At 43.5% G+C, this 12,438-nt stretch overlaps 1 protein-coding gene across 1 annotated transcript in view; it reads left to right on the plus strand.

Moving 5' to 3' along the window:
• Positions 1-549: 549 nt before the first annotated feature.
• The window catches only part of LOC308163874 (transcriptional repressor protein YY1-like), a gene marked incomplete at its 5' end in the record, with an annotated part of 45,234 nt that continues 33,345 nt past the window's right edge, over positions 550-12,438 (plus strand). Inside the window, 2 exons of the mRNA XM_080538054.1 lie at positions 550-573; positions 2,522-2,843. Coding sequence (XP_080394180.1) covers positions 550-573; positions 2,522-2,843 — 346 coding nt within the window. The remainder of the gene's footprint in view (positions 574-2,521; positions 2,844-12,438) is intronic.

Consider the following 12,438-nt stretch of genomic DNA (forward strand, 5'->3'; position numbering starts at 1 on the left):
ACTTGAAGCTCAAAACGAGAGCGAATACCAACAGAAGAATATTTTTGGCAAATTTTTCTGGGCCGCTACCCACACGTTTAGCTGTGTTACTCATTCCATGAATGCATGATCCTTACAAGTTGTACCTCGTTGTAAAGGTGACTAATCAGGCTTTCCAACGATATAAAATACAATACCAATTGGTATTATTAAAGGGGAGGAAGAATCGACTGAAATAACGTTTCCAAACTTTTTTTGAGGGGTTTATATCAACATACAAGCATGTGTTTTTGTTACTGAACTCTTTTTAAAAATAAATTGTACAATAGTTGGACACTTAAATGTCTGCTTGACATAATTTTTACCTAGACATCTGCTTTCACAGCCTGTTATTAATTACATTATTACTAAAACCAATAATAATAATCAAATGCAGAGACAATTGTGTAATATGATAAAGAGTAGATACATTTCTATAGTCATACAGTTACAACCGGCCCTTTGAGGGCAACCATAATGCTGATGTGGCCTGGGATGAAGTTGAGTTTGACACCACTGCTCTAAGTCAACATGACAGCAGACTTCAGGTATCAAGTCAGGTGACTTCTGCTCAGTCAAGTCTGTCTCCAGATGGCTATGCAGCCCCTCTATTATGTTTGGGGGTGTGAGGGACAATTACTGCTATGCGCTCACATGCACGGACTTAATGCTTTGTTGCAGAATGTGTGGCACAAATATGTACTTTCTAGCCTGCAAACTGCGACACTTCAAATGAATGTGCAATAACACTATGTGCAATATGACAACCCTAGTCGTCTATCTGTACAGTATAGTATAGTGGATAGTGTACATAGCCTTTATTTATTTATGCAAACCAGCTCCTTCCCTTCTTGTGTTTTTTTTTGTTTTTTTTTCTTTCCTAGCACCGGGGGAGCCACCCCTCCTAAATTTCGTTGTTTGGTACCTGTACTATAGCAATGACAATAAAGACCATTCATTCATTCATTCATTCATTCATTCATTCATTCACAACGCTCGCCCCCACAGAGCCAGGATCATCACAGAGCACCTCCAGAATTTGGGAGTGGAGAGGGTGGAATGGCCTGCCGTGAGTCCAGACCCAATTAAACACTTGTGGGATCAGCTTGGGCATGCTGTACGTGCCAGAGTGACCAACGCAACCATGTTGGCTGACTTGCGGCAAATCCTGGTTGAGAAATGGGATGCCATCCCACAGCCGTGTGTGACCAGGCTGGTGACCAGCATGAGGAGGAGGTGCCAAGCTGTTGTGACTGCGTATGGATCTTCCACACGCTACTGAGGTCCCTGACAGTGTACAATTAATAAAGTGTAAAAACGACAGCCAAGATGTGTTGTTTTTTCCTTATTACTGTGGGAGAGTGCAATCATCCAATCCACCAAGCAACTCAAAACGAGAGTGAATACCAACAGAAGAATGTTTGTAGTAAAGTAAGTAAAGGTGACTAATCAGGCTTTCCAACGATATAAAATACAATACCAATTGGTATTATTAAAGAGGAGGAATAATCAACAGAAAAAGCGTTTTCGACCTTTTTTTGAGGGGTTTATATACGTATATATACTGTATATATTTATTTATTTTTAAAGTGCCTTACTCAAGGACACACTAGTGGTGGTGTTCCTAGGTAGGATTCAAACTCATGACCTTCCGATCGCCAGTCCAACTCACTATCCCCTAGTCCAGGGGTTTTCAAAGTCCAAGACAGTGAGCCTTGCCTAAGAGAATTGTGACATACACATGCCCCCCCCCCCCCCCTGTAAAAAAACAACAACATTAAAATAGACAGCAAGACTGAATCCATTGAAAATAATTATATTTGTGTTTATTTGACACATGTCAAACTTAGGGCTGGCCCAAACTATTTGGAAATGTCTTTTAACTAAACACAAGTTAACATACAAACTACAGCGGTATAATCACCAATCCAACGGCATAACAACACTTTTCTCTGACAGTAAATTCACCAGTGTTGTGCCAGCTATCAAACACATTGTACTGAACTAAAAAAGACAACCATCGTGGAGTCCATAGTTTCAAATCAAATGTTTCAGAAGGCGTGGAGATAAAAGTCGCTATGGGTTTCATCTTTTCCAATAAAGTTTGTCTCCTTCTCCATAAGATGTAAGTTCTGTGGTGATTTAATGTATAAATCCGTAATCCACAGAAGGAATAGAAGAAAGTGTGGAATAATCCTCGCCGTTGCATTGTTGTTGAGGCAGCAGCAGGAGCGTTGAGAAATGCGACTGTTCATGTTGACGACTGACGGGACCCTTTTATCTCCACGCCGCTAAGAAGTATTTAAACTTCGGAGCGGCAACTATTCACACGACGCTGACTGCTAACCTGACGCGGAAGAACAAGCCCCCGACAGGTAGAATGGACCGAAGGACCATGATCTTTCTCTATCTACTTCTCTCGGGAGACATTCAACTGAATCCCGGTCCAGTTACAACCAGGCAAGCTACACGTTTGGCCAGAGAACAGCTGTGCTTTTCCCAGGCAACTGTTGCTAGCGACGCCATTGTCGTCACACCGGCACCGGCAGCGGACTTCCTGGATACAAACGAGGCTAACAAAACAGAGGGGAGCTATGCTAACAACATTAGCCCCCCACCTAGCTTCCACCAGCTATCCAGTGAACACAGAGGAGTCACCACCACCGCCGCCTCAGACGAGACCGAGGACCCCCAGCCCTCTCACACAACCCCCATTGATGTCCCATCTCCAACCACCGAGACCTGGGGAGACTACGGCTACTTCCCGGCCTTCAATGCAGTTTTCATGGCTCGTTTCACCGAGTCCTGGAGGCAGCTCACGGCCGGTAGAAACACCATCAACGACGTCCCCCTCCCCCACCCGGCGACGACCCCCCTCCCTCCCCCACCCGGCGACGACCCCCCCTCCCCCCTCCCTCCCCCACCCACCGACGACCCCCCCTCCCCCACCACCCGGAGACTCTCTACCGAAACCGTGGAACAATGGGCAACCCCCCCCATCCCCCAATCCTCAACTTGACGATGACCTAAATGGAGACTACTGACACTGTACATACTTTGTGTTTTGTCCCCTGCCCCCACCTGTGGTGTATGTCCCCACCTGTCCTACCCGCTGTACATACCTTATGTTTTGTTGTATTGTTCTTCCCATGTTGGATGTATGTTTATCTTGTAGATAGTACTAGTTATTTGTCTGTATTATCTTGTAGATAGGACTAGTTTTTTGTCTGTCTTACATGTAACGATGAATTGAGTATCAAGGACCCCAATTGAAATAAGCCAGTGGCTTTCTTGGGTTTTTATCCTGTTAGTTGACCTTGTATGTAATATGTACTTTCATGTACCTACTTCTGCAAATCTTCTAATAAAGTTCTCAATCAAAAAAAAAAATAATTAGAAGAAAGAGCGGAAACATTTCGAGCGGGTTGGAAAAGCTTGCAAGTTGCCTACATGTCAACGTTGTTCCTTCTGGTTGTGTAAACAGTTGGTAAGTGGTGCTTTGCAGCTTTGCAGTATTTTAGCTTTGTTGATGTGTGGAAAGTTTGTTTTCTGTCGGGAATGTTGACGTGTTTTAAGTGTTTATTTTTCAACAACCAAGCGCGGATAAAACGATGCGTTTACATTGTATCAAGGGAAACTTGATACAATGTATGGGGAAATGGAGCACTTCATATACATTTAGAACACTGTATATACATTGTATCTTGTGTGCTTGGAGAGCCGGTGTCTGCATGAGTTATATGCATATGCGCAATATGCTGAGAGACAGTACCATGACGTTAGAATGATAAGGTTCTATCTCCATTTTTGTCCAAATTGAGTTTTTTTTACATAATCTAATCCATTAGGTGTTTATTAATGCCTGTGTGGTGTTATTTTTTAAAATGTTGACATTTTTGAGTTAGTAATTCATAAAATACAAAGGTTCCATCTCACAAAACATAATGGAATGTAAAAACTTTGACGCTCAATATCTCTGAACGACCCTAAACGGAGATAGAACCTTATCATTCTAACCTCACGATCTGTTATAGAGGCTAACGCAAACGATCTGTTTGGAGAGTGTATTGTTTTGGATTGGCGCCTTGAGTGATCCAAAGTTGACCTAGTCATTTGCTCGCAGGCAGGGTGCAACAGTTGGGTAAATAATCCTTCCCCCGCCCCCTCATAATATAGGCCCTGGATAATGGACGGGGGTGTCAGATCCTGAATGAATGAATGAATGAATGGTCTTTATTGTCATTAATATAGTACAGGTACCATACAACGAAATTTAGGAGGGGGGGCTCCCCTGGTGCTAGGAAAAAAATACTAAAAAACAAGAAGGGAAAAGAGCTGGTTTACATAAATAAAGGCTATATACACTATCCACTATACTATACTATACAAATAAAACACTGTGCTGTACTCTATGCTATGCTATACCTATTCTAACATTTCCTATCTCTGAACCTTATGTACCCGAGGGTTGTCATATTGCACATGGTATTATTGCACATTCATTTAAAGTGTCGCAGTTTGCAGGTTTGAAATGTTCACAGTTGTGTTTCAGTGTTGCACTTGATTACAATCTAGTAGCTGCCATCAAATTGTCTAGATTGTCCAGGGCCCAGAACCTAGGTCTTTGCTGTGTTCAGGGCCTGAATGGCCCTGGGGTAGAAGCTGAGCTTCAGTCTATTTGTCCTGGGCTCGTATCAAACGTCGCAGGTGTCTTGGGGTGTGTCTTTATTATCAGACAAATCCAACCATGTTCTTTTGAAATATTCCAATGTTATCATCACAAGACATAATTCATTGTAATTGTATTTATTTTCTATGGAAACAAAAAGGTAAACATTGCAGGGCATATTGAGATGGAAGTTAATGGGGTCTTCTGTTTAGGCTGGCACTACCCCTTAGTGCACTAGGGGCCGGTTTCGCAGACTAAAAATATCTTCAGAGATAGAGATTTGACATTGAAATGTGATTTAGTGCAGGGCTAGGCTTAAGCCTTCTCTGTGAAACCGGCCCTTAGTGCACTACCTTTAGTATACCTATCATTTGCAGCCTCAGTGACCTTTGTGAGTGAATTTGCAAGTTGCAACGTCTGCTTTTGTCTGACCCTGTCTTTACTGAGGACATGGGTTGAGTAAGAATTGAATGTGTCTCTGTTGGTGACACTGTATAAGTTAGTGTCTACAGTCACTGCCACTGAGTGCAAGCCAAGGTGCTCACATATCTGTGGCTCAGCACTTGACTGTTTGCCAACAAGCATCGGAGGCAGTGTACAGACAAACTGAATGAGTTGTATCCGCCCTTCCTCCATTGGAATCCCTGTGCTGGATGGCATTTCCTTGCACTGTGGCCACATTCTACATTCAGTTAACATTAGGATAGCAATGTGGGCAACATAGTGTGCCTAATGATAAAGATAATATGATTGGTGTGTCCTTCTTTGTCCACACAATTTACCATAGGTTCTTTAGGTGCATTATAGATTTGGAATGCGCTGAGAAACTCAATCTTGGCCCCACGGAACGGCACACCACTCAGACTCTTGTGATTCTCTAGTTTACGCGTGTCTGGTGTTTGCGTGTGTTTCTGGAGCCGCTCTCTGCAGGAAATGACACCCTCCTTACTTCTCTCACTGGTTGATAAGCCTCTTAGTTGATAGTGGATGTGATGTCCTTTGTCGGTGAGTCTCTTTTGATTGAATGGGGAGTGGAGTGGATTTTGTCCCCTACTCAGTGTTACACCATGACTAAAGTGGGCCATGTCTGTGTGTGTGTGTGTGTGTGTGTGTGTGTGTGTGTGTGTGTAGGCACACATGCGCACTTGAGTACATTGAACTTGTACTTTGTCACAACTAGTCGTCAGGAGGTTCTTGTCAGGTGACGGGGGAAATACGGAAGTAGACTAACTGGTGAACAGCTACGGGCAGGGCTCAACTGTACCAGGGAGAGAGTCAGAGGGCATTGTTGTTATGGCAAAGAGCAACAATTAATTATGTAGGTTCTATTTATATACATCACTTACACATAGGGGTTAGGTAGGTCTGTAGTGTGAGCATGGACAGAGTATATTTAGATAAAAGGTGTCTGTGGTCTCCGATATTAAAGAAATAGAGATTGTGGCTCTTCAATGTGTGAAGCAGATTGCAACTGATCTATGAATATACCTGCAATTGCAGCTGTAGGAAACAACACATTTTACTGCTGCGAAATGAAGTGGCACAGTTTACTGTGCAATGACATGGTTGACTCCGGTGAGCTCTGGTTCAAAATGCTTCCAGTCTTCGTAAAGACTGATCGGTGTGTGCACATGTAACGGAGTTGGGAATGTATGTTTAGTTGTGGTGAATGTAGATGAGTTTCGCCGTGCTTTGAGCAGCCCTGGTTGTTGTTGGAGCCCCCCTTTGGAGTTTGGGTGTACTGCAGGTCTGCACGTTCCTTTGTCCTTCTCTTGTTGCCGTACTTGCGGTGGTGCGTCAGAACATGGCCGCCACCTTAATGGGTATGTGCGTGATGTGAAATGCTCCTCGTGTTTTGTTGTTTGTATGGAGAATCTTGTAATGTAGGGTGAAGGTGTTGGTGTAGTACTGTGCTGTTTGTTTTTACATGTATTGTGATGATGTGATGTATTGTGATGATGTGAAACAGAACATTTATTGTATGTTGTTTTGAACGTGCAGATTCACAAGCAGACCAGAGAAGAATTGTGTTCTATATGTCTTCTCTGCAGGTATGTCGCTCCACATGTTGTTTGTAATTGTTATTTGTAATGTTTGAGGGAAGTTTGTGTTCTTTCTGTGAACAAATTGTCCTGATGTGAAATGTACATAGACGGTGGTGGGAGAACATGGCCGCCACCTTAATGGATTCACAAGCAGACCAGAGAAGAATTGTGTTCTATATGTCTTCTCTGCAGGCCAAATAAAAGAATTGATTGAAAGAAGTTTGGCTGTTTGACCATCGTTACACACAGTAGTTGATAAACAAAGATGCTGTATGAACATTGGAGATACGTTTCATTAATTCCTGCCTTTGATGTCCTCTCAGGTGGCTGACTCATTTCCCCTCTGACCCCTCCAGCAGGATAGTCTATTCTGTGCTCTTTTTTTTTCCTGGAGTTTCAATGGAAATTGGGGACCTTTTTGTGTACCAGTGAAGGTTGTTAAGAGAGGGCAGTGAGTTTCCCTCTCCCACAGTTCACAGTGGAAAGAATGCTTTTTGTCTGGCAGCCCGTCATGCTCCAGGAGGGGGGAAGTCTTGTGACGTTTCTGCTGAGCTTTCTTACCCCTTTAGCTACCTTTCCCTGATTCCGACAGTACCAGCTCAACGCTTATGCTATCCTCTGCATACAAATGTCGGGAAAGGGTTTCAGTGGACTTACTCTCTCTCCTTTCTCTCTTTCTATCCTTTTCTTTCTCAGTCAGTAGATTTATCAGCTAACACGTCATCATAAACCAGACAGCTGCTTAATAGGACTAGGAATAGTATTTATTCTGTTGCCGTTGTTACAGTCAACAGCCCATGTGGGCAGCTGAAGTGACACGTTGCAGTGCAAATCTTTTTATCAGGCTTTTATGTAAAGCATGTCTGCTACTGGACATACAAAGCTAATTAAACACCAACGCAGCGTTCTATTTCAAAGTACTTTACTTTCAAACAAATGTGTCAAGTGTATTGGTCATATGCGTAGGATACAGGTATTACATTGATGTGGTTGATGTAAATGCTCTAAATGCATTGTGTTCTACTCTGTGCAATGACAAACTTTGAATCCCTTTCCCCTTTCCTTTCCCTAAAGAGAGTTAGTGGAATTTTTTAGGCAAGTAGTGCAGATTGGCAGCTAGGGTTAGCGGTTCATAAGTTAGGGTTAGGGTTATGGCATGGATGTAGAAACTGTCTCTGTACCTGTCTGTCTTAGACCAGATGCACGGCACCATCTACCAGATTGTAGCAGAGAGAATAGACCGTGGCTGGGGTGGCTGAGGTCCTTGGTGATGTTCCCGGACCTTCCTCAGACATAGCTTGGTGTAGATGTCCTGAATGGCTGGGAGCTTGACGAGCCAGTCGTCTTCAACAGCCTTGCTGTTGAGGGCTGTACAGCTGCCATACCAGGCGATGACGCGACCGGCAGGATGCTGTCAGTGGTGCATCTGTAGAAGTTGGTGAGAATGGGAAGGGGCCGTGCTGGCGCCACCTTGATCACTGTACCAGTGTGATGGGTCCATTTTAAGTCCTCTGATGTGGACACTGATGAACTTGAAGCTGCTGACTTCCACTTCAACCCCATCTTCTTCTTCCTGTATAGTCCACGATCAGCTCATTGATTTTTCTAATGTTGAGGGAGAGATTGTTGTCCTGGCACCATTCATACCTCCTCCCTGTAGGCTCACTGTCTCCTCACTGTTGGGGCTCAGGCCCTTTTCAAACAAATTTGATGATGGTATTGATGGTATTGGAGTCGTGCGTGAACATGGAGGTGAGATAAGATCGGCATTGCTCTGCACATTGCCTTATCCCATCTAGACGACCTTGCCATTGCCACTTCTGATGCCTTGGTAAAAGGAGCGAGGTATACCGGTGATATTCGGTGGTGTTGTATTTGCACTGTTGTATTTTCTTATTTCAGCAACTAGATGGTGTATATCATCAGTGTTTTTGCCGATGGGTTACACAGCACTTTTACAGAGGGAAAGTCCCGTTTCCCTGGTCTCTGCTTTGCTTTATCTCACACACCTTTAAAATATTGACTATTGACCCAGTTGGTTGATTAGAACAGGTTTGTCAATCATTTTAGGAAACATCTAAAACAAAAACAAAACCCCCCAGAAAGATGCAAAATGACTCAATGGAATTTAGTGATGACAAAGCTTAGTTATTTCCTTATGTGCAACCATTGCCAACTGTGCATGAGACCTCAGGGTGTTTTAGACCAGTATGCAGATTGGGCTCTGTAGTCTTTAGTAACCCAGAGGAGCAGAAACATCCAGAGCAGTCAACTGGTTTCTTGCACTAGAGAACAGGTTGTGCTTTAATGGTTCTCTTAGTCACATGGTTTTGCAGTATTCTTGTTGGGTCCATTATTTCCTCAGCATTCAGTGTTGGGTTTGTTTGCCATTTTGAAAACAATTGCAGATGCAGTCTGACATGCAGGGTAAAACATGTGTAAGTTTACAGACATCATTTGGAAGTGCCAATGATAGAAGAAGCCTAGGCAGATTTTAAGATAGTTAATGTTGATGTCTGTAAGTTACATGAACTTGCCATGTTGTGTATAATTATTCCATGCAACTTAATTCCAGCATCCGGCTGCCCCCCCCTGCTCCCCACTATAGAATTTGGTTCGATTTGTAACTCATGTAGGTCTATGTAGTGGCAGAAAATCAGGTTTTATACAGGCCTAACTTTCTAGTTACTACCTAATACTAATACTAGTATTAATACCTAATACTTCACTGTCAGTTCATCTCAATTATGAAATACAAGCAATGACTTAAACAGGTAAATGTCAAAACATTGCTGATTAACTCATTAAGTTGTTCATTGGCCTGCTAGTGGTCTCTCTTTATCAGCATTGCCCAGGAATAACCCTAAGTGTTGGTATAGTGCTGAGTGGAGAGGAACAACTTCTGCATACTGATACAGCAGAATCTCTCAGAATGTCTCGCTGATCTCTTTCTTTGTCTGTTTCTTTTTCTCTCCCTCTTCTATTTTCTCTTCTTTCTCTACTCTTAACTGTTGTATTGAGATGCTAACAACTCTTCTCTTGCCAGATGGGGTGGTTTTATTCTCCTCAGAACACATTGTTATGATTAATTAACCCGGTGAGGTAATGACAAACCTCAGTTGGAAAACAACCACGCACACACATGGCCTACACACCATATATCCAATCAGACTGGAAAGGTTTTAACCTTATTTTACCCCCATTAAAAGCCTGATCCCTCCCCCGCCTCGGAATTTCTGTTCTTGTTGCTTTTAAAATGAGGGTTTTGTCGCCATGTCGTCACCTCTCACCACAGACACCACACGGCGGTGACAGGTGGCAGGGGCACTTTTCCACTAGTTTTACTGTATGGTTGTCGAGTGGCACTTGAGATAGACTTAGAGGTCCTGAGTGTGAGCTGTCACCCGATTGCTGAAAGGGAGACTCCTACTGTAAATTCATGCTTGGAGATCACATCATCTGTATGAAGCTTTCATAATGAGACACTTTTTTATTTACGGTCTAGCGTGCACATTTGTTTGCAGAGCAATGTTTACCTCTTGAAATAGAAAGACGATTCAACTACATATTACTGTACAAGGGGAATGTTGTTTTGCCAAACTCTGGGAAACCCTCTGGATATTGCTCAATCTTGTGCGTATTTGCTCAAAGTATTGTAAATAGTGAGTCCTTTGTGATGTTACCGGTAAGTGTTTCAACTGATCTATAAAACAGATGTGTTTTTGTTTCTTTGAATTATCTGTAGCCTAATTAAATTGGCCAAGTTACGACTATTGTAATGTGCATAGGTTTATAATGAAAAGGACTTGCATTTCTGTAAACATACATCTGTGCTTTGGTTGAGGCTCATGTCTCTGTCATTGGTTTATAACGTGCTCCTCTATACAGTAACACATTTCTCTTGTCACGTGTATACAGTACCACAAAGAGAACTTATGTGATTCTTCTTTAGTAGTGTTAGTGATTCATAATTCTGCGTGTTTGTCAGTCACTGTCATTGGATTGGTAGTTCTTGTCTCCATATAACAATGTTTCCCGTGTCACCACAACGTGTTTCCTATTTGTGTGTTTTGTTTGGTGGGTCTGTGTCATATTCAGCTGATGCCATTCCCTTCAGGCGAGTTAGGCCCTGCTGAATGGAGCGGCATGACAGGGCCTCTAGTGGAATAATTGAGACAGGCCTGGTGAACAGATACGAGGCTGTCTGCTGCCCAGAGTCGTCGTCCCCCCCCCCCCCCCCCCCAGAGTCTTTTGTATCCAGAGGATCCAGAGTCTTTTGTATGATGGGGATGAGATCACTGTGGGGGAGACCATTGGGGATGGAGTTATGGGGGTTCCACTGTGTACATAATAGTCCAACCCGTTTCTAAAAAAAAGAAGACGAAGCACAAAACAACAAGCAAACAAATCCAGTTCAATTCAATCCAATCCAAGCCAGAATGGCGAAACTAAAAGAGGCGTGAGAACAACGTGATCTGGAGGTACGGCTACGGTACATGAGACTAACTCTGGTGTAGTAATAGAGGGGGAGCCTCTGGCCCGAGGGCCTGTTCGACCGTCGTTGCAAGCTTTTGTCAGGTTTTCAAGTTGAGACCAGTGCCACAGCCAAGAAACGTGACCTCAAGCATTGCACTGGCAAGCAATGGGCCTGGCCTCTCTTTCTCCCTGTGAATAAAGAGACTCAATAGAGAAAGAAAACAATCATTTGATTACTGAGTGAGGTACTGGTCAGCACAACCCCTATAGTTGACCAAAATTAACGGTCCAACTGGACACTCCATACTGAGGTATGTGGTCTTTCGTAAATGGCTGCAGGTTGTTTCAGAGACATGGGCTTCACACACAGTAGGACCAGAGATGGGGATGGTCACATGTGCTTGGTGAGTGAGGGTGGAGCGTGCTTTTTCCTCAAACACGACTTCTAGAAGTCAGTGAGCAACCCTGTAGTAAGGATAAGAAACGTGGCAGCTGTCATGTGTTTGGTTTGCCAACTCAGAAGTTCACCTGCTGTTGTTTTTGGCTCTTGATTGAATAGGCAGTAGGGATTGGCAACTACTGTCCCCGGGGGATGTGGGTCTGTTAGTTTTCTCTCGCCTGGCATTTACAAGAATTGATCAAGTCATTTCAGTGAGTATACACCCGTGTCAAATTGGTAGTTACTTCTAGGAAGGAAGGAAGGAAAGAGGGAGGGAGGGAGGGAGGGAGGGAGGGAAGGAAGGACAGGAAGGACACGTTTGTTACGTTTTTGACCAGGGTCCAGTGTTGGCATTTACCAAGTCTCACAGCATGTCGCTCACACGGTCAGCAGGAGATAGTGCACCCACAGTGCAGTCCAAACAAAGACAGTGTGACACCCGATCGCCTGCCTCTGCCTCAGAGTTACAGAGGAACAGGTTCTGAAAGGGAAGGGAGGGGCTCGCTGTTGTACAACCTGGGTGACTGGAGCTCAAGTTACCACATCAAGAAAGACTTTAGTACAATGGGGATTTCACAAACCAGTTCTGTTCATCTTTAATGTAGTGTTCATCTCGGTACTTGATAATGCTGCGTTGGAATTTGACCGTTTCTTTGAATGTCTCTAATATGCCCATCCCTGAGGCTTGACTTGACTCTTTGTCTGGACACATTAATTGCTGATTCGTTTATTTCCATATCAGATGAGCATATTTTTTCTTTTCAGAGCATATTTTCCATGTAACAGGTCAC

Source organism: Nansenia antarctica, assembly GCF_963989245.1.
Source record: "Nansenia antarctica genome assembly, chromosome: 8".
Lineage (NCBI taxonomy): Eukaryota > Metazoa > Chordata > Actinopteri > Argentiniformes > Microstomatidae > Nansenia > Nansenia antarctica.